This window comes from Podarcis erhardii (genome assembly GCF_964252035.2).
Source record: "Podarcis erhardii genome assembly, chromosome: 7".
NCBI lineage: Eukaryota > Metazoa > Chordata > Lepidosauria > Squamata > Lacertidae > Podarcis > Podarcis erhardii.
The window spans coordinates 81,732,534-81,754,054 of NC_138511.1; the positions used below are offsets into that span (position 1 = coordinate 81,732,534).

The 21,521-nt window shown below is 46.5% G+C and overlaps 1 protein-coding gene across 1 annotated transcript in view; it reads right to left on the reverse strand.

Moving 5' to 3' along the window:
- LOC309347747 (uncharacterized protein) overlaps nucleotides 1-21,521 on the reverse strand; it is a 33,074-nt gene that overhangs the window by 9,382 nt on the left and 2,171 nt on the right. Inside the window, exons 2-14 of the mRNA XM_081872518.1 lie at nucleotides 21,103-21,336; nucleotides 18,837-18,964; nucleotides 17,254-17,363; nucleotides 16,158-16,366; nucleotides 14,379-14,612; nucleotides 13,847-14,127; nucleotides 11,740-11,952; nucleotides 11,292-11,394; nucleotides 10,677-10,870; nucleotides 7,835-7,966; nucleotides 2,605-2,845; nucleotides 1,122-1,249; nucleotides 483-592 (exon numbers count right to left, since the gene is read on the reverse strand). Coding sequence (XP_081728644.1) covers nucleotides 483-592; nucleotides 1,122-1,249; nucleotides 2,605-2,845; nucleotides 7,835-7,966; nucleotides 10,677-10,870; nucleotides 11,292-11,394; nucleotides 11,740-11,952; nucleotides 13,847-14,127; nucleotides 14,379-14,612; nucleotides 16,158-16,366; nucleotides 17,254-17,363; nucleotides 18,837-18,964; nucleotides 21,103-21,307 — 2,288 coding nt within the window. The 5' untranslated portion in view covers nucleotides 21,308-21,336. The remainder of the gene's footprint in view (nucleotides 1-482; nucleotides 593-1,121; nucleotides 1,250-2,604; nucleotides 2,846-7,834; nucleotides 7,967-10,676; nucleotides 10,871-11,291; nucleotides 11,395-11,739; nucleotides 11,953-13,846; nucleotides 14,128-14,378; nucleotides 14,613-16,157; nucleotides 16,367-17,253; nucleotides 17,364-18,836; nucleotides 18,965-21,102; nucleotides 21,337-21,521) is intronic.

Here is a 21,521-nt window from a genome sequence, read left to right on the forward strand (position 1 = left end):
GACGCACACACATTTTCCCTTACTTTTTAGGAGGGAAAAAGTGAGTCTTATAGAGCAAAAAAATACGGTATCCCATTTTTTTTCTTTCCCCCATCTTTTAATAATGTTTTTAACTTACAGCTATACCTTACTTAAAGTTGCTCAGCAAACTGGAGAGGAAGGAGGCTGTACAAACAGAACTAGAGTCTCTTAATCCCTCTAACAGACGCTCCTAATTCCATAAAGCTCAACAAATTCTAATTCTACAAAGACCCCTCTACAAGGTCCTGCGTCATTCTGAGAAGTCTGCTCTCTCCCCCTCCAGCTCCTTCATTTGAAGCCCTTTCGGACTTCACTTAAAAAGACTCCTGCCCCTCATTTAAGGACCCTGGAGCCCTCACTGTCACACCTGACAGGGGCCTGATGGGACAACACAGCATTGGGATTCCTACACACTTCACTAACCCGTGTTTCTGCCAGGGAGCACTCTTACAAAAAGATACTGCAGTTTCTCCAGAGCATACTGGTCGATGGTGTGCATGCTGTTGTAGACAAAGGTGCTGCTAAGCAGAATGGAGAGGGCAAAGATCCACGCATCGTTCTCAGGGTTGCTCTGCAAAGGAGGACGGTGAGCATAAAACTCCAGGGCAACAAGGTGCTAGAACTGGACCGAGGTCTCCACTAGGGGCGTAAGATGGCATCATAAACCATACGTGTCGTACGCAGCACTGTTTCCATTCCACTGCGGTTCATCTTTTGCCAAACACTGTTATTTGTCTGGCTGTCTGCTGCAGCAAAATTCCGCAACTTACACAATTTATGTGATCGATTATGGAAATTGCATCAAGTAAGCAAGTTGCATTGTCACTATGTTATCACACCCTGTTCATTTCAACATGGGTCATATCCACTGATTTCCACTCCTGGCATGGGACAAGAATGCGAGCGTTGGCAATTTTTTTGTCTGAAATCTCAGATCTATCAGAAATCTCTCCACCCATTGGGGCCCCCGGGGTGCTGTCCTGTTCCCACTGCATCCTAGTGTGCCTCCTGCTGCCTAGGGAGTGGCCCTGATCTCTGAAGGCCTCTTGCAGATAAAAGCTCCATGGTGAGCTATCCTGGCTGCCCCCACCCCAACTCACCTTCTCGACATCACCCAGCCCTTCCGTGTCCAACAGCACCAGGGTGTGGTCAGGCTTCAGGGGATGTGAGCGACACCACATCCAGATACCTTTGGTGGCTGCTTGCACTGTGGATCCCAGAGAGAAACCTGTAGCGGGCAGTGTAGAAATGGGAAGGGTGGAAGTGGTGAGGCATGCAGCTCTGCAATTTCTCAACCACTGCCAACGAAAACATATAATGTCAACACTTCTGACTTGCTGGTAAATCAAGGTGCCTTAGGTGTCATGCGTATCAAGTCTCAGGTTTCTGGGTAGTGTGAAATTGCCTTAACTGTTTCGGGTACACTTTAAGGCCTTTTTAGAGCAGTCTTCCATGCCTATAGACGAGGATGTGGAGGTCAGAGCAACCCCATGCCTCCTGGTCCCAGAGCCCATAGCGAACAAACCCTGTCAGGGATGTCCACACATGCACTGAGGGTATAGGTGATATCACAGCCCCAGAGAGCACGGGAATCCTAGTAGTACAGAAAACAGGAGTATCTGCTCACACATAGATGTCCGTGTTCAAAGCATAGCATATTTCCAAGCACAATTCAAAGTGTTGGTGCTGACCTTTAAAGCCCTAAACAGCCTCGGCCCAGTATACCTGAAGGAGCATCTCCACCCCCATCGTTCTGCCCGGACACTGAGATCCAGCACCAAGGACTTCTGGTGGTTCCTTATATCCCTGCCTGATCGTTGAGATTTTTGCTGGACTCACTGTGAGTGATTCCCCCAATAGCTCAGACACACTGCTCCTATCCGCTGGGAACTGTGTGTTCAGTTATATGGAACTTCCTTCGGGCTGAGGGCAGACAATTCCCCCCTCACTGTTGAACTTCTGGCACTCAGCGACAATGCCTCTTATTCCAGCAGAATGATCTGGGGTTATTTTAAACTGATTTGATTGTATCTTTTTGTAACATCCCTTCTACACCGCTTACAAACTACTGTGCTAAGTGGCATACAAATGGTTGAAATAAAATAAATCAGTCAAGAGCGTAATCTCCTCTTGTACTGAGGGGGGGGGGGAGAGATGGGAGTCAATGGGAAAGGCTTCACTTCACTGAAGAACATAAGGAAAGCCTGGCCCATTTAGTCCAGCATTCTAGTTGCACAGTGGCCAATCAGATACCTGCAAGCAACTCTCCTGCAAGTCTGCAAGGAGGACCTGAATGCCAGCTCACAGAGCAAATATACAGGCCAGTCCTACTGTTAGGTAGAGTGAGAACATCACCTTGGGCAGCAGATTTTGGGTGTCATGAACAGGCAGTGGTTTCTGCTATGTGCTTGGAGGAGTTTCTGCTTCAAATACCAAAATCACTTGACTAGACTTGAGTATTACATAATTTAACTTGGGGATGGGGCAACAGCCGGGGGGGGGGGACCATTTGCTTTACTGCCACAGGCAGCTAAATGCCGTGGGCCATACCCAACCCCACAAAAGTATGTCTTATGTTCCTACCTCCTTTGTCCTTTCCTGCCAGCTTGTTCATGAGGTAGGACTTGCCAGTACGGTACAGTCCCACGATGGCCACCACAACCACGGGTTGCTGGATGCTCTGCAAGATCTTCAGGGCTTCCTGGTTGACCCGCAGCTGTTCATTGGGATTGTTCTCGATCAGGCACATTGGCTCTTCCATGATGCTTTGCTGAGCTCTAGCCAAAACCAGGCCAGGAAGGAGACTGGGGACACTGAGGAGTCTCTATGCTGCAAAGGGTATAAGTTTAACACTCACAAAACGCTACGTTTGTGTGCATTGTGTATGAAACTTAGTGGTCTGCATTTGCAGGATGTTTGTTTTGCAGAAAATTGTACAAGTGCAATAAAGGAAAAAAGAAAAAAGTGTTTTTGCAGAAACTGCCAGCTTATTGAGAAGCAAGTTGCTTATCAGAATCTCTCTCTGGGACAAGAAAGAGAATAGTTCTTTAACTGTATTAACACGTAAGAACCTAAGAAAAAAAATGGACTGCATTGCTAGTTGTTTAAAAGCAATGTGTTGATTTGTATTTGCAACTTTTTTGTAATAAATTTAGAGATTATTTGCAGTAGAACTTTGGAACTTTTTCTTGTTGTGGAGAGCTTGTCGATTCCTACTCTGCACAAGGTCCTGATCAGGGATTCCCGCTCCCAAATCTCTAGGGGACGGGGGACGGGACTGAATGTCAAGAACAGGAAGGAGAATACTTCAAGATGCTGCTGCCAAAGATGGCTGGAGTGATGGTCCCGGTAGCTGTTTAGAGGTTGGGGCATTTTCAAGGTTAATACATTCCACTTCCACACTGGACAGTCACTGTGAAACAGCCATGTTTTACTCACTGTTCAAAGGGTATCTGTACTTCATAGAGCAACACACCTCCCCCTCTTGTTTTCCCTGATCAGCTACCTTTTATTCTTTCAGGGCTCAGAAAACCAGGCTTCCTTCATTTGGTGGAACAGTCACCCAGTTTCTCCAAGTGCAAATGGTACATCACGCTGCTTTGGGGACAATTAAGGGCTCTACTACACCAGTGTTTCCCAACCTTGGGTCTCCAGCTGTTCTGGGACTACAACTCCCATCATTCCTAGCTAGCAGGACTAGTGGTCAGGGATGATGGGAACTGTAGTCTGAAAACAGCTGGAGACCCAAGGTTGGGAAACACTGTACTACACCACTGAAAGCCCTTTTGAACAGCCATGATTTCCCAAACAGCTGTAGCCCGTTAGGGGGTCGGGGCTGGCTTCTGTTAGGAGACTCCTTTCCTCCTCGCAGAGGACCTGCACGAACAGAACTAAAAATAAAACGTTGGCTGCCTCCCAAAACATTTCGCTACAATAACAGTGCCTGGCTTTGTTTGGGAGGGACCGGCTGAATCATAGCTTCTTTGGTTTTCCAAAGACTTTCACCCCCACCACCCTCTGGATACAAATGTATTACAGAAGAGATTGTGGTTTATCGTAATTGTTTGTTGCAGTGTGTTGTTTTATTTGTTTAATTTTTTAAAAAAGACAAAGCAAAAAGACTCCCTCCCCAGCCCCCCCGCCCTTCACTCCTCCGCGGAAACTCACCCCTCCTCTTCCTCCGACGCGTTACGCAATCCTTTCTTGGAAGTTTAGGGACGATGATCCGGCGCGCACGGCAGGCGCGTCCTGGTGCGGAAAGCAGCGCAAGGGAGCCGCAGGATTTCCCCCCAGGAAGACGAGGAGACAATCCAGCGAAGGAGCCGCTGCCTGGAGACCCCGTGGCTCGAGCTTCGCCGACGCGCATCTGTACTTTCGGTTTCGCTTTTTTTTTTTTACGGGACGCGATCTCGCCTCGCCCTCTCCGGGGGAAAGTCCCATCTGTGGAGCCTGCCTGGTCCTCCTCTCGCCGCTGCCACGGTCGTGGGAAAGGCCAGATCAGCTTTCCCGAGTCATTATCCTAGACGGCGTGTGTGTGTGTGGCCGGTCTCTGTATCTCTCTCGCCCACCCACAGCTTTTCCCCATGGTAGGGAAAGACTCTGGATCTTACAGGGTTGTGAGGATGAAACGGAGCGAGGAAGACCCGGGTCTGCCGCCTCTTGCTCCTCGGAGGAAAGGGGAGATGGCAATAAGTGATATGGACTCTAGGGGTTGTAGGAGGGGCGGGGACGCGTAGCCTGTTGCTTACACGTGTGCGCAGTGAAACGTCTGCACCCACTGCTACCGGGAAATTAGAAGGGGGGTGAGAGACCTCCCCACCACCGCCACGAGTCTTGCCTCTCCACAACATGAGTCAAAGACAAAGGGTCTCCGCTGCACATTACCATTCACTCGCACACAATACCACGCAGAGGTATTTCGCTGCCTTTTCACCCGTCAAACCAAATCCTCTAGTGTCAAGTGAAAATAACAGCAACATACATATCTGCAAGGGAAGCTCAGCTCAGGAGCCGACGACTCCCCGCTGAAACCCAGGTCTCCAACGAAGGGAAACAGGGAAAGTGTCAGTACCAAATGTAGCAATTCACTGTTAAACGTATCTGTGTACTGGCTCAATGGGAAAACCTTAGAAAGTCATCCGAACTCACTCATTTTATCGATCTTCTCAGTTCCACGTTTCACAAGCATAGAGTAAGGTTGGTAGTACAACAGCTTTGTAAACAAACATTTGGGTTTCCCTGCGAATGTCCCGCTCCTCAAACGCTCTGCATTTCTATCGGGAGAAAGCTGTACTCTGAGAGCTCTGGCGATACTGGATTTCGGCATCAATGTTGGCCCTTGTGGGAAGATAGGTAGGAGAAGTGATCAACATTTTCCAATGTTACACCACTGAGTTGGATTTGTGGCGCTGTTGGTTGTTTTGTGCTTGTTGGTTGTTTTCTGCTTGTTGGTGCAGCACTTTGGTTTTTTGGATGTTGAGCGATAGGCCAAGCTTTTCGTAAGCTGCTGCGAAGATATTTAGGATGATTTGGAGGTCATCCTCTGAGCGTGCCCACACTATGTTGTCATCAGCATGATGAAAGTTATGATAACCTTACTCTTCTTTCAGCCTACTCAGATAAAAGAGCTTTCCATCTGTTCAATACAGTGGTACCTCGGGTTAAGTACTTAATTCGTTCCGGAGGTCCGTACTTAACCTGAAACTGTTCTTAACCTGAAGCACCACTTTAGCTAATGGGGCCTCCTGCTGCTGCCGTGCCGCCGGAGCACAATTTCTGTTCTCATCCTGAAGCAAAGTTCTTAACCTGAAGTACTATTTCTGGGTTAGCGGAGTCTGTAACCTGAAGCGTATGTAACCTGAAGTGTATGTAAGCCGAGGTACCACTGTATATGATGTCTACTCCAGAGGGGAGTTTCCCTTCAACAAAGTGTAGGATCATGGCAGTGAAAATAATGAAAATACCTTTCTTTGTACTGTGATGGGGTAAGTGTGAAAAGCTATATTTGATTGACAGGGGCATGCCTGGATCTCAGGTTCTACCTGAGGCCACACCTTTTCTGTGACATATCTATGATGTCTTGATGATGCATCCTGAGTTGTATTATGGGAAACTTTGGGAAACTTTAAAATATGAATCTAACCATTGACCTGGCTGCTTCATCTTCATGGTAGCGAGAAGTCTTCTTGCAACAATAAAGATCAGACCAACTGGCTGCTGTTTTGATTCTATCTCCTGGCTGAAGTCTCTTCCTTGTGACCTCAACCTGAACCTACAGGAGTCAAGGTTAGATGTGGTCCAAGGACTCCCTGTTACACCACCATCTCTGAAACCCCATTTAAGGGAGCTTTGCAGTTGAGCACGCATTTGCAGCTCAGCTTCCCCGCATTTAAGCCCAAACCTGCCACAGCACGCTGAGTTGCTTTCAAATTGTATCAAGATGATGATATGCATGAGCTATATGAGCCCCACCTTCTTCCCTAATTGCCAGAGCGGATGGTCCATTTAGGGCTCCAACTTTCTTATGTGGTAGCATTGACTCCATGTGGCTCAGGTTTGGGGCCTTGTATTTAACCATCTCTCTAAAAATACCCAGCCCCAAACAGTCCCCAAGTCTCCCTCACTAACTCTACTTTCCTCTTTTGTTAGTCCTAAACTATTTCACAGGGATCTCATTAGCTGTCTTTTGGGGGGGCAGTAGCAGGAGGGAGGAAAACACCCACTGAAAATTGGTACAGTCATAATATGGTACAGTCATAATATCTGGCATCTGGCTTTGATGGAGAGGCTTTCGCATAATTTGAGGCCAACCAAAGGGTGAGTGAGCTTTAGCTTTAACAGATGCATTTGCAGACGTGTGGTTTCCATTTCTGACTCTTATTCATTCCACCTGCAAACATTTAAAGCCCTCTGCTCTGTGAATTGAAATGAATGGCTGCTGTTTTTCTTGTTCTGTATTATCTATACTGACTGGCTTTATACCCTCTCTCCCCATATCTTACTCCACAGGAAAAAACGATGTGATATCTCTGTTTGTTCAATTGTACTTTATTGATTTCTACCTTTTTTCAACAGTACAACTTCACTGAAAAACCAATAATATGCATTTATTTTTTAAAAAATAGATGATAATATATATTGCATTAATTTCCCACTTTTCCTTCAAGGTAGCATACAGATTTAATCTTCATGAGAACCCTGTGAGGTAGGTTAGGCCTTGGGCATAGCCGTGGGGGGGGGGCAGGAGGCAGCTGCCCCCCACCCTAGAACAAGTAAAACAATCGAAATACTTAACTAGCTGATCCTGCCCCCCCCCCCAGCAAAAATCCTGGCTACGCTCATGGGTTAGGCTGAGAGACAGTGACTGGCCCAAGACCGAGTCTTCATGTCACAGTCTGTTTCGTGTTGCTCTTTTGTTAGGGCTTATCCACACTTCCCCTTGTCCTGGGGGTAGGGGGGAACTGCTCTTTAGTGCTCGATCAGTGCAAACAGCAATTTGGGTTTGTTGTTTGCTTCGATTGAGAACTAAAGAGCAGGTTTTCCTTGGGAAAGGAGCGAGGCAAATGGAAAACCACTCAGACCTGTGCTTTATAGGCACAGATCAAGTGGAAGTGTAGATGACCCCTTAGAAATAGACTGTGTCTTAAAAAGGCAGAGTTGGGGTTCCTTTGTGCACAAACAGATTGCAAACACCAGCTAAATGGTAACATAAGGTACATCTCCGTTCATCCCCTGGTTTCCTAGCTGCACTCCCATCCAAAGTCCTGACACTTTATTCAACCCATAGACACTTCCAGGGATGCTGTTTTCATTGAATTACACAACGACGACGCCGGGAGCCACCACTATTTCTCTGCATCTCCACCGTCTTCTGCAGTGCCTGGATCTGAAGTTGAAGCTTTGCGACTTCCTGCTCAAACCCTTCCTTCTGAAGGCGCTTCTGCTCCTAGGGAGTGGCAAGGATGAAGATAGAAGTCAGTTCCAGTTCCCCACAAAGCAGCAGGGATGGAAGGAATGAATAACAGGGCACAGGGCTGTCTAGAGTGCCCGTGTGTGTTATGCTATATAGAGGATAGTCCTCTGTTTAAAGGCTGCCCAGTGCAAATCCATTGGGAAGATAAAGAACCCTAAGAAGGGAGCAGACGCTCATCAGCAACACCTGGGATGTAGGGCTGGGCGATATCTGGTTTTCGACATCGCAAGGTATCCCCAGCTAAACGCTAAGATACTGTATAGTGATATATCACAATGTCTGAAACATGGAACTATATAATGGAAGGGCGAAGATTAGGTGAAAGGGTGGTCATGGAGATTAGCAGGTATACCTGAAGGAGCGTCTCCACCCCCATCGTTCAGCCCAGACACTGAGGTCCAGCTCCGAGGGCCTTCTGGCAGTTCCCTCACAGTGAGAAGTGAGGTTACAGGGAACCAGGCAGAGGGCCTTCTCGGTAGTGGCACCCGCCCTGTGGAACGCCCTCCCATCAGATATCAAGGAAATAAACAATTATCTGACTTTTAGAAGACCTCAGAAGGCAGCCCTGTTTAGGGAAGTTTTTAATGTTTAATGTTTTATCACTAATAATAATAATAATAAATCTGTTGGGAGCCACCCAGAGTGGCTGAGGAAACTCAGTCAGATGGGCGGGGTGTGTGTGTATGTATATATATATATATATATCATTTGCTATGTGCCATTTGCTATGTGCCATGTGCAATGCGAATCCCTCCTCTCGGAGGAAGACGATCCCTTGCCTTTGGAGTGCAAACTCCTTCCATTCCTTCCTGGACAGAGAGGAGGAGAAGGAAGAAGCAGCCCAGCCATGATTCCTACATCGGGTAGAGATATCGCGGCTGCAGGGAGGCAATGAGGCTGGGAGCGGGACTATTCTGCCATCGGAGGGGAAAGGGAGCCGAAAGGGACGACAGCCAGCCAGCTGCCAGACGACTCACAATTATACCGCCCCCTGGAGTTTTGGAGGCTGTGCTTCAGAAATAAATTGTCAGCTCAATCGTTTTGAAAAGGTTCTCACGGAGTGGTCTACAAACCTACATGGGACGATGTATCGATACATCGCCCAGCCCTGCCTAGGCAGCAGACTGAGCAACCACGCAGATCCCCTGGTCACTGCCTTCCTTACTGGAGCAAGATGTGTTGTGTTTCTACTGCAGTTATTATTTCTAAACGCAGTGCTTTCTGTGTAAATTAGCATATGGAAATCTTATGCAAGTGGTGTCATCAGAGTTCAAAGGCATATTCTAGTCAGGCAAAAACCCTCAAGGGGAAATGCAATGCAGGGTCTGTAACAGGTAGGAAGGGAGGAGAGGGATTTAGGGATTTTAATAATAATAATGTTATCAGTGGTGTGTCCTTTGTTTCTCAATGTGATCCTTTTACATGGTTTGGTATGTATTGTGGCATTTTATGCATTGTGACCTGCAGTTATTTTTATTGGTCATGGTTTAGTAATTATTTATTTACAGGTAGGTAGCAGTGTTGGTCTGCCGTAGACGAAACAAAATAAAAAAATTCCTTCCAGTAGCACCTTAGAAACCAACTAAGTTTGTTATTGGTATGAGCTTTCGTGTGGACACGAAAGCTCATACCAATAACAAACTTAGTTGGTCTCTCAGGTGCTACTGGAAGGAATTTAATTATTCATTGCAATTCTTAATTATTATTTGCTCATGTATTGAGAGTTAATTTCATTGTGTACTATTACATTCTACTAGATTACTGAATATTGCTTCATTTGATATAAGCCGTTCCATTTTAAAGATACGTTGTATTATAACTTTCTGTACTGGATCAGATTATTCCAAGGCCCGTGTTCTTTGTTGTATGTTTTGGTGCTGTAAACCGCCTTGTGCATAGTAATATAGAAAGGCGGTATACAAATTAAAAGTGAAATGGAAAAAAAGAAATGTAGCTACAAAGAGGCCTAAAGTGATTCCAAAGGGCCATACCTCTCCCATAGCTGTCAACTTACAGATTTGAAAATAAGGGACCAGCAGCCTCAAAAATAAGGGATCAGCAGCCAAAATAAGGGATTTCCTTTTCCTCCCACCATGTGCCCCCGCTCCAGACAGACCTTTTCCCCGGCAAGGGTGAGTGGGCCATAAATGACATATCCATCCTATTCTGAGCACAGGTATGTTCAACTTCTGAGCCCCTCCGAGCCAAAGGCAGAAAGCCCAGCCAGCAGCCAAACAAAGCCTCAAGCGGTGGTTCCCACAGCACAGCAACCCAGCAAAGGGATGCGGCAAGGAAAACCACTGTCACCTCTCCGCTGGGAAGGGCTGAGCAAAGGCGAGTCCCCAGGCAACACGGCCGATTTGATTGGCACAAGGCATGCAAGCTCCGCCCCCAGTCGTTCTTAGACTCCTTATTGGGTGAGCAACGCAGCCAAGCAACACAGTTGGAGCCTCCCTCCTCTGTGGCCGGCAGGGAGGGAGGGAGAGGAGCTGCTTCCTTTGAAACCCGGGAAATTTACGGGATATCATCAATCCGGGACAGCAGCAGGAAACAGCACTGGGATAAGGGAGTTTCCCGCCAAATAAGTGACGGTTGACAGCTATGACCTGTCCCCCAAGCCCTAAGTATCCCCACCTATGGTGTAGATGACCAAGGCTGCCCATAGAGGGCGCTGTTCTATTACCTCAAGCTTCCTGTTCATCACCATCTCATGCTCAGCCTGCATCTTCTTCCTGTCTTCTTCCATCTTGGCCATTAACTGTGCTTCATGCTCCTTATAACTCCGCTCTTTCTCCTGGGCCATCTTGATGGCCTCCTCTTTCATTTGTTCATGCAGCTTAGCTTCTCGTGCAGAAGCCTCAGCCCGGACTCGCTCCACTGCACAGAAAGAGACAAGCAGTGAGTTCATGCCGGTATTTTTTTTTAATTTACGAAAGAAGCTGCGGATTTATTCCAGTCTGCCTCCTGTCACCATCTACTGGGAGGACTCCAGACAAGATGTCATGAATCTGCCCTGCAGGGGCACCCCACTTTCATTACATGGGGATAGGAAACGACACAGCTCTTCTTCTGAGCTTTAAAAATGTAGATTTTCTTTTCTTTTTGCTGGGCGGGGGGGACAGAAAAGAGCTGAAGATAAACCACAAAGGCATGAGAGGGTGATATTTTCTTCGCGACCACCTGCAGAGATCTCACAAAAAGGGTGTGAGCAAAAAGTGGCGATTCCACATTAAATGGCCAGTGTGGAAGCAACTGAAGTGTCTGCGAGTCGTAACAAGCTGTCCCTGAACAGATTCACCTTCAAGCTCTTTCTCTTTTTCTGTGAGGGTTCGGTCAGCCTGCAGAATGGACTGGGCTGCTGCCTCCTTGGATTTCAGGAATTCTTCCAGGGCCTTGGAAGCCTGAGAGAGAGTGAAGTCGTTCGTTTGTTTCTATTCAACTCCCCCCCCCCTACACACCCCACACTCTCCCCAAATTTACTCCGAAGGGTCAGAGGGACCCCTAGATTTGGGGGGATGCAGGGGAAGGAAAAGGGGGTGACTGAGCCCCATTCTGCCAGCGATAATCCTTGCATGAATGGGGTCTTACATTATCACTTTGTTGGATACAGCCCTGTGTACATATCTGGCATTATATAACTAATAATAACATTCTGAGGCTGCTAAAGGGGGAGTTATTTTTCTCAGGGGTATCCTTCTGGCCCTTGCCACCCCCAGCCCCCCAATTTCCCCTTGAGTCTGACTCACCATGATCCCTTTCCCAGGCAGCAGGTGATACTGTTCCAATTTTTCCTTCTGGTGATCCAGGAACTTCAGGTAACCACCAGCCACAGAGTAGGTCCCCTTGCTGAACTTCTCCTCCAGGTCCTGGAATAGCTCCAGGAGCACCGCCTGGCAACGATCCAACGATGCCTGCTCATTGCGAGAACACAACTCGGAAAGTTTGGATTGCAGCCGCTCCTGGGGTTGGGCAAGAAACAGATAGCGTCAGATGGGAACAGATGCTCAGCAGTAGAGGATGGTCCTATATTCCCCATTCCAGAAAGTCTGGAAACTCTAAGCATCCTAAAAACAAGGACAAATCTGTTGGCACGGTTCACTCTTTTCCCAGGCAGAAGGCCAAAGGAAAAGGAAAACAATGGGATCACCAGAATCGAAAGCTTCATTGTGTCAAACGGAAAGTCTGCAGGAAAGCACAAAATTTCATTGGGCCACCCCTCCCAGCAGCGTCAACAAATGCAAGCAGGATGTAACCCAAACATGCAATGTAAGATTAACTTATTCGGAGTAAGAGGCTGGAGGGCCCCTAATTCAACCTTCTCGTCCATTTGTGTATAAAACCAGGTGGGTGAGTGCAAAAAGCACATTTGGAGACCCAGGAGGGTGACCGAGGTGCCCTTGATGTGAGAAGAAGTGGCTTTAGCTACAGATCAACAACTAGGAACCCCAGAACCAAATCTGGTTGTCATCAGTTGGCTTCCCATTTGCCAACTGAGAAGGAGAAGAAATGAATAGAAGGACTAGTGGACTTGGATAACAGGACTACAGCTAGTCCACTTTGCCTGAAGAAGAGAGCAGCTGGTCCACAAACCTCTGTTCAAAAAATGGTACTCCCACAATTAGTTGCTTACTCAAAACACCTCTCTGGGAACAGGATCAACTTCTTGAACTTCTTGTCCCTGCACAACCAAGCGGCTGCTGGATGCCCTGCCTTCCTGGGGGCAACTCAACTCAACAGGCTCCAACCAAACCCAATCTATGGCCAACACAACCATGCTGTCAGGGAGTCTTGGAAACCACGAGCATGGTTAATTAAAAGAAGATTTATTGCAAGAAAAGCAATAGAGGTTCACAAAGCGGCAACATCTGCCGGCCGTCCATCATTGGTGATGTTCCCACTAGGGATTTTTCTTCCTTCGAAACCAAAAGCAGCCTACCCTCTTCTTGTGAGGAAGGCGATTCTGGAAGCCTCCAATTCGGAGAGAGCAGAGAGCGAGGGCTAATGGGGTCAACTCTCTCCCCTTAATCATTTCCGTTCCCTGTAATTTTATCTTCCCTCAGTTTTGTTTGCATTCAACATTCCTGAGGGTTGGGTCTGATTGCTCTGTATTTAACCCTCTCTCTTCCTGTCTCCCCTCTCCCTCTGTCTGCACTTCTTCCCTGGGAGCTGGTGTATTCATGACACATGCCAAGAATCCAGGTCTCATTCCTCGACATCCTGGCCAGTCAGTCCCTGAACCAGGGCAAGCATCAACTGCTACCCTCCGTGGAAAAGGAAAGAAACACTTTTGAGTCTCAAACTTTCCTTCCAACCACAAATCCTCTTCAGTTTTCCCCATATAGGAACGGCCACTTGCTTGAGTGGGGAGGCTCAGAAAGAGCAGGGCAAACAGTAAGTGTGGATAAGGCCTAAAATAAAAGGACCTGCTGCAAATCTACTTTGCCTGAAAAAGGTGGCCCGCCTACTACCCTCTCATCAAACTGGTCCTCCCACAGTTAGTTCCTCATTCTAAACACCTCCCTTGGGAACAGGGTCACTTTTTCATCCCAACGAAACCAAGTGGCTGCCATATGTTCCGTGTTCCTGGGGGCATCTTAGTTCAACTCAAGTAGCTCCAATGGCTCCAATCAATGGCCAAGAACACAACCTTGCTAAGGAGCCGGATCTCATCTCTTGACATCTTGGCTACTCAGTCTCTGAACTAGGACAGGAATGAATACATTGCCCCATAGAAAGGAACCTCCCATTTCTGAGTAGCCAACTTTCCATCCAACACAAAATCCTTCTAGTTTTCCCCATATCAGATATGGAGAGCCCCATATCTCATGCCCACCAGTGAGTTTATCCCCATACCCCAAGTTCTTTCTGATAGTCGTGATTGTCATCCTTGAAGGCCCGAGCCAAGAACACTTTAATGGCCTCCTTCTCGTATTGCGCGTGCACTTTCAGCAGCTCCTCGATAGTCTCGGTGGGCAGCTTCAAGTGTTTCTCTATCTCTGCTTCATAGTATGCAATGGCATCGTGCACAGCAGCTGTGTTCTCAATCTGCGCCAAGGCTACCACCGCGTTCTCTATGCAGGGTATGGAGCCACTGCAAATGGCATCCACATAGGTCACCGCCAGGTGCCCCAGCACTGCAAAGGGAGGGAAGAAAGCCAGTTTATTTATTTTAGCTAGCTAGTTGGATTTTGATGGTGAGACATGGTGTATTCCTATTTCAATTATATTAAGTTGTGGCTAGGGATTTCCACTTGCGCAATGGGACTTTCCCCTCTCTCCTGTGAAGTGTTACAACGATTCCTTTTCTCCCTCTGGACTCCGTCTGTGATACTTAAGTGACTTTGCTAACACATCCATTTTTTCTGGTCCCTTCTCTTCTACTCACATATCCCGGTCACCAGGTGTCCTCCTTCGATCATTTTGGGCTGAGCACTCTCATATATGTGCTGGCGGAAGCGGTGCGCTTGCACCACAAAGTTGGGGCTTAGCATCCTTTCAGACAGGTCGTCCAGTTCCGATAAGTCTCGGCTTCCGGCCGGGCGGTCAAAGACAAAGCACTTGCGGCTGGGGAAGTATTGGCGGATGCATTTCTTGGCAAGATCTAGCTTCTCAGGTTGTCCTGGAGAGGGAGAATTGCAAGAAAGTTCAAAGCCATCAGTCTTTCTGGGCTGCTGCATTCCATCTTTGCTCCAGGCGTCATGCTTGCCTCAGATCAAATTCAGCTGGCCAAGCGGTGCAATCCTTCACGTCAACAGCATTTTGGAATGCGCATTTGTAATGGCTTCGGTGAAAACACCCCTGTGCCAAAATCCTCCCACCTGCAGAAAGCTGATGAACCAGGGAGGAAAATTCTAGCTCATCCTGTTTTCCTGTTCGTTTTGCCAGCAGATTCTGTCAAGGATGTGCTTTCAACTAAACAGTCCCCCATATGCAATCCTAAGTGACGTAGTCCTGAAAGACCACATCAGCAGTTCATTCTGATTCTCTCATGTATCCGCATTATATTGGAGCTTCCACACAATGTAAAAGCCACCTCAATGCACTCTATGTGGGGCTACCTTTGAAGGTGACCTGGAAACAACAACTAATCCAGAATGCGGCAGCCAGACTGTTGACTGGGAGTGGTTGCCAAGACCATATAACACCGGTCCTGAAAGACCTACATTGGCTCCCAGTATGTTTCCGAGCACAATTCAAAGTGTTGCTGCTGACCTTTAAAGCCCTAAACGGCCTCAGCCCAGTAGACCTGAAGGAGCGTCTCCACCCCATCATTCAGCCACTGAGGTTCAGCTCTGAGGGCCTTCTGGTGGTTCCCTCCCTGAGGGAAGTGAGATTACAGGGAACCAGGCAGAAGGACTTATTGGTAGTGGCACCCACCCTGTGGAACACCCTCCCACCAGATGTCAAGGAAATAAACAACTATCTGACTTTTAGAAGACTCCTGAAGGCAGTCCTGTTTAGGGAAGTTTTTAATGTTTGATGTTTTATTGTGTTTTTAATATTCTGTTTGGAGCTGCACAGAGTGGCTGGGAAAATAATACTAATACTAATTATTATTATGATTATTATTATTATTACCACCAGAAATCTAGCAGAATATAGAGGAGGCTTAGCACTCATTTCCACGTTAATTGCTTCTAGAAACAAACATCTGTTTGCAACCCCATTAGCCCAGAAAATTGTGGAGTAAAATGACAGAATTGGGGACCATACACCGGTACGCATACAGTTCTTGCCTGCCAGCAGGGCTTTTTTGGGATTCTTATGTTCAAAGGCCCCATTTCACAGAAAGACTCTCTCCCATTTTTAATCATTGTCTATAGAATTTGAACTTCCCACTGACACGGATGTTATAAAAAGCTAACAAGAATGTCGTTCAGGGATGGGGAATCTCAGGCCTGTGGGCCAAAAACAGCCCTGCAGGTCTCTCTGGGTCCTGGGCGGAGAATATGCTGACCTGCTGTACTAAGGTCAGTTGTACAGGCGTTGCTCCACCTTCCTCGGCCCTGTAGCCCCCGTAAGGTTGCTCAGAAGGGAATGCAGCTCCTTGAAGGATAAAGGTTTCCTGCTCCTGATAGAGTCAGTCCCTGCCACAGCTTCAGATCGGTGACGCAAAACCCAACCCTACACCTGGGTGGGATCCCATCAGCCCTCTTTGCCGTACCTTTCTTCCTCCTCAAGGCGTTCTCCAGATATTCGTCGGAAGAGATGGGGCATCCGTTCAGCTTCAGCTGCAGCGTGAAATCACGCACAGCCCAAACGAAGGCTGGGAAGAACCTGAGAAAGTCGTCACTGCTTTCCTCCTCTCCATCCTCAGAGGTCTTTGTGGCTGTAGCTTTTACCTTGATTCGCTTAGTCAGCTCTGTCACATACCTGCGATTACACTAAGGAATGTATGGAGATGACTCTTGTCCCCTCCTGGGGCAATAATCTCTCAGTTAAATAACTTGGATAACACTATTAGAGGCTACCGCCCACACACTTCTGCTGCACTTTTCTGCTTGTGTGGTGGCACCTCGGTCAAACCACTTCTTACTGTTTGTAGCAGAGTTTTCCCCGGAGGCAGAGGACAAGAACAGGAGTCATACTCAAATTCACAGTCAAGAGCTCCTTTGTTGCTTGACTGATTGCACAAGCATTTCTGTTACTATTATATAACAAGCTATTTACATTCCTTCTTTATCTCTCCAGCACGGTATAATCTCAGTCCAGTAATTAACAATCCTGACCCAGCAAAAACTCATAATATCAGCAGCACATAGTCTTACTTCCAACTTTGTGGTCAGCGTGCGTGTTGACAGTGTGTGTGTGTGCTTTCCTCGTGTGGAAGTTGCAGCCTGCAGCTTCCTCCCTTTATTGGGGAGGGCGGGGTATAAATAAAATTTATTATTATTATTATTATTATTATTATTATTATTATTATTATTGTTATTATTATTATTATTATCATCACCTCCAGCTGACACCAATCAAGCCTAGAGTGCCACTCCTACACACTAAAGAAAATTCTGGAACCCTCTTTAAAACTTCCAGGAACTTTTATCTGTTTCTTAAAGAATGTTTTCCTAACAAACACAAGAGTCCAAAGGGAACTGTGGTACTGCAGGCTTGCGAGCACCATCTAGTATCCTGCAAAGAAGTCCATGGGGAAGATCCCATAATGTTCATGGAGATACCATGCAAACCAAAGTCCCTGCCCCATCTACTCTGGCTGCAAATCAGGGAGCTGGAGGTGAAATGGATTTTTCATGGAAGGATACTGCAGTTTTTCCAAGGCAAACTGGTCAATGATACCCATGCTGTTGTAGACCAAGGTGCTGCTCAGCAGAATGGACAAGGCAAAGATCCACGCGTCGTTCTCGATGTTGCTCTGTAGGGAGGGAGAGGAATAATTAGCACGAAACCCTCGCACACTGGGCTTGCACCTGATTTATTTATTTGCATCTGGCGCCATTTATAGACCGCTCGATTGCGGCAAAGCCTGTAAGAGGTTTGCAATAAATTTGTAAAAAAAAAAAAAGCAATAAAAAAGCTAAAAGCAATGGAAAACATAGAATCACAGAATTGTAGAGTTGGAGGGTACCCCAGGGGTCACCTAGTCCAACCCCCAGCAATGCAATTTTTTTAATTAAAAGAAATCTACAGCAAGAGAGATTAAACGCATATCAACATCTATGCTAGGTTTACCTAAAAAAAAGTTTTAATTTCTTGCAGGAAAGAGTACAATGGTGGTGCCTTCCTGATGTCAGCAACCTAGAGTTGTTGCACTTGCTAGAGTTAGAGACACTGCTTTGGTGGGTATTTTCTGTTCCCACTGCCTCAAACTGTGGTGACTTTCAAGAGCTCTGGGGCTGCGCTTAGTCTAGTTTTCCTGTTGTACGTAAGGATTCTGTAGAAAACCGTCCTAGGCAAATGACTTATATTGAGTTGAAAAAAATGATTAAAATAACTTTCGTGAAAAAACCAGAAAAACCTTTTTTATTAGGAATTCTAGGTCCAGATATACCAAAGGAGCAGAAAAGACTGTTTATGTGCACTACAACAGCTGTGTGGATGTTATTATCCCAAAGATGGAAGGAAGACGAAGTACCTACAAGAGAAGAATGGCTGACAAAAATGATGGACTATTTTGAAATGGCAAAAATGACCGAGAAGATCAGAGTTCAAGAGGATAACAAATTTGATAAAGAATGGAGAAAATTTATAAGTTATTTAAAATATCACTGTAAACAATTTAAAACACTGGCAGGGTTTTAAAAAAAACCACTTGCAGTGTAATGAGAACTATGGTGAGAATTGAGGTTAAAGAAAATACGGAGAACATTATTTGATACAGTTGGAAAAGAATAACTATGGAAACCGTGGAGAGGTGGAGGGAAGTCCAGGGATTCAGAGAATCCTATATGTATATGATTATGATTTATTTGTGATGCTAATTGTTAAAGCTAAAAATGAATTTAAAAATTGTTGTCATTTTAAAAAAGAAAACTCTTCAAGGCATCAACTCCCTACTTCCAGATGTTTGCACATCGCCCAGCCACTCCACATCCAAAAGCTTTGGGAGTGTTCCAGATTAGCCTAGCTCTTAGGACTGCCAGCTCAGGAGCCTGAGATTTCAAGGCCAAAACCTGGGACCTAGGATGTCACGGTGATCTCATTAAGTGTGACACATTAATCCCCACAACAACCCTGTGAGGTAGATTAGGCTGAAAGGCAGTGACTGGCCCAAGGCCACCCAGCAAGCTTTGTGGCTGAGTGGGGATTCAAACCCTGGCCTCCCAAGTCTCAGCCCAACGCCCTATCCACTGCATCACACTGGCTCCAGCCCTGTCCTCCAGCCTACCTTCTCCACATCACCCAGTCCTTCCGTGTCCAAAAGCACCAAGGTGTGGCCAGGATTTTCAGGGTGAGGAAGGCACCACATCCAGATGCCCATGGTCTCTGCTTGTATGGTGGCACCCAGAGAGAAGCCTGTAGGGTACAAAGGGGAAGGAGATCATATATTAGGGGATCACCTGTCTGTTTGTTGTGGGCGGAGGCGTTGTTCTCCAACTCTCAATAGTACTCACTCCAATTCTTAAAATGAAGGGCTTCCACCCTTTGCAAACAAGTAGGCATTTATGGAGCATCCATCACCAACCGGGTGAAGATGTTTTGGACCACAACTTCCATCAGCCTAATCCAGAGTTGTAGTCAGAAACATCTGCATGGCACCAGGTGGGTGTACACCTTGTCTTCTAGGGGCTTGGCCAAAGACTTATGTTCATAAAAGGGATAGCCCAGTATACCTGAAGGAGTGTCTCTACCCCAATTGTTCAGCCTGGACACTGAGGTCCAGCTCCGAGGGCCTTCTGGCGGTTCCCTCCCTGCAAGAAGTGAGGTTACAGGGAACCAGGCAGAGGGCCTTCTCGGTAGTGGCGCCTGCCCTGTGGAACGCCCTCTCATCAGATGTCAAGGAAATAAACAACTGACTTTTAGAAGACCTCAGAAGGCAGCCCTGTTTAGGGAAGTTTTTAATGTTTGATGTTTTATCGTGTTTTTAATATTCTTTTGGGAGCTGACCAGAGTGGCTGGGGAGGCCTGGCCAGATAAGTGGGGTATAAGTAATAAATTTGTTGTTGTTGTTGTTGTCATATCCCCTGCACATGCAAAGAAGCACCCTAACTACAAACTGCAGCAATGTTGTTGTTGTTGTTGTTGTTTAGTCGTTTAGTCGTGTCCGACTCTCCGTGACCCCATGGACCAGAGCATGCCAGGCAGCAATAGCCTGATTGTAAAAGGAACTTTGGGGCTCTTGTCAACCACTTAATTGCCCATAAAGTGGGTTAGATGACTGCTCCACCACAGAAGGGAGGATGGAGCAGGTTCAAAAGATCAGAAGGAGTGAATGAAGGATTTCCATTTGCAGGGAACGCAGATCAAAGACCTATAGCCAGCAAGTAGCTGAAGAGCAGGTGTCATACTGTTACTGTTCTGGCCACAAATGACACTTGCTATTTCCTTTTTTAAGGTCCACATTGACCCTCTACAAATCAGCTCTATTTTAGCCCCTTTTAGAACAGTTCTGCACAAGCACTTGAGACAGGGATATGATGTGTATCCACTGCTAGTCCAACTCAAAGTGGACCCAATGAAGTCCACTTTGGGCATGACTAACCTCATGGATTTCAGTTCTGAATGATGATGGGGGGAAAGTTCAGTTAAGTTCGCTTGCAAAGGCAAACCTACCATATCCACGCTTTACAAAAAAATGTGTGTTCCGAAAACCCAGCCATCCTCTGAAATCCACACTTCTCCAGATTTTGAAACGCAGCTATCCATCCGAGCAGTGTGCATAACAATGCATACACTGGGGTAAATTGTGCGTGGCAATGCATATATTAGTGAAAATAACAGCTTTCCAAAAATGTTGGGCAAAATTGCATAAAAAAGGTCTTTACAATGGTTCCTCAGTTTTTGAACGTAATCCATTCCAGAAGACCATTCAACTTCTGAAACGTTTGAAAACCAGAAACTCAATATGGAAGCCTCAAAACGTATGGAAAACTCAAACTTGAAGCCACCTCAGAAGTTCAACTTCTGAGGCACATTCAAAAACAGAAGCATTTACTTCTGGGTTTTCGGTGTTCAAAAACCGAAACGTTTGGCTTCCGAGACCCTTGAAAACCTTTTATTAGGAGAAAAGCTGATGGGGATTTTATTTCATTTACTTATTTGCAAATTGCTGCACAAATATAGGGAACTGAATTTAAGACTGGAGAGATGAGAAATTGCGAGAACTGAAAGAGACAGATCCATCAATCCATCCATAACTCTGAGCACTTAATTTGGTACAACCCATTATTAAGGGACTTCACACTATAATTGCCCCCTTACTAAGTTCTCATTGACCACATTCACACTCTGTGCTTGAACTGCTATGATGCCAGTCATGGCTTTCCCCAAAGAAAACTGGGACCTGTAGTTTGTTAAGGGAGCTGAGAGGAGGCCTCCCTATTCCCCTCCAATCAATCCCTCTTCTCAGGAAACTCTGGCGTGGTGTGAATGTGGCCATTCAGCACACCAGTCTCTACTCAGGAACACAGAGCAGATCCTTCCTGCAGACTCACCTTTCTTCTTTCCTGCCAACTTGTTCATGAGGTAGGATTTGCCTGTGCGGTACAGTCCCACGATGGCCACCACCACCACTGGCTGCTGGATGCTCTGCAAGATCTTCAGGGCTTCCTGGTTGACCCGCAGCTGTTCATTGGGGTTGTTCTCAATCAGGCACATTGGCTCTTCCATGTTCACTGACTGAGGCCGCGGAGAGTCCATGAGAGGGACGGATCAGGACAAAGAACTTCCTGGGAGAAAAAGTAAAGTGCTGCACTACCAGGTTCTGCCCTCGGTATATTGCTAGTGAAAAGAAAAACCCATGTACTTCTCTCTCTCTTTTTTGAAATAATTTTTATTTGATTTTACAAGTGTAGAGTTATAACAATACAAGATACATATCCACCCCCCCACACACAATGTTCAGAAAATCTGG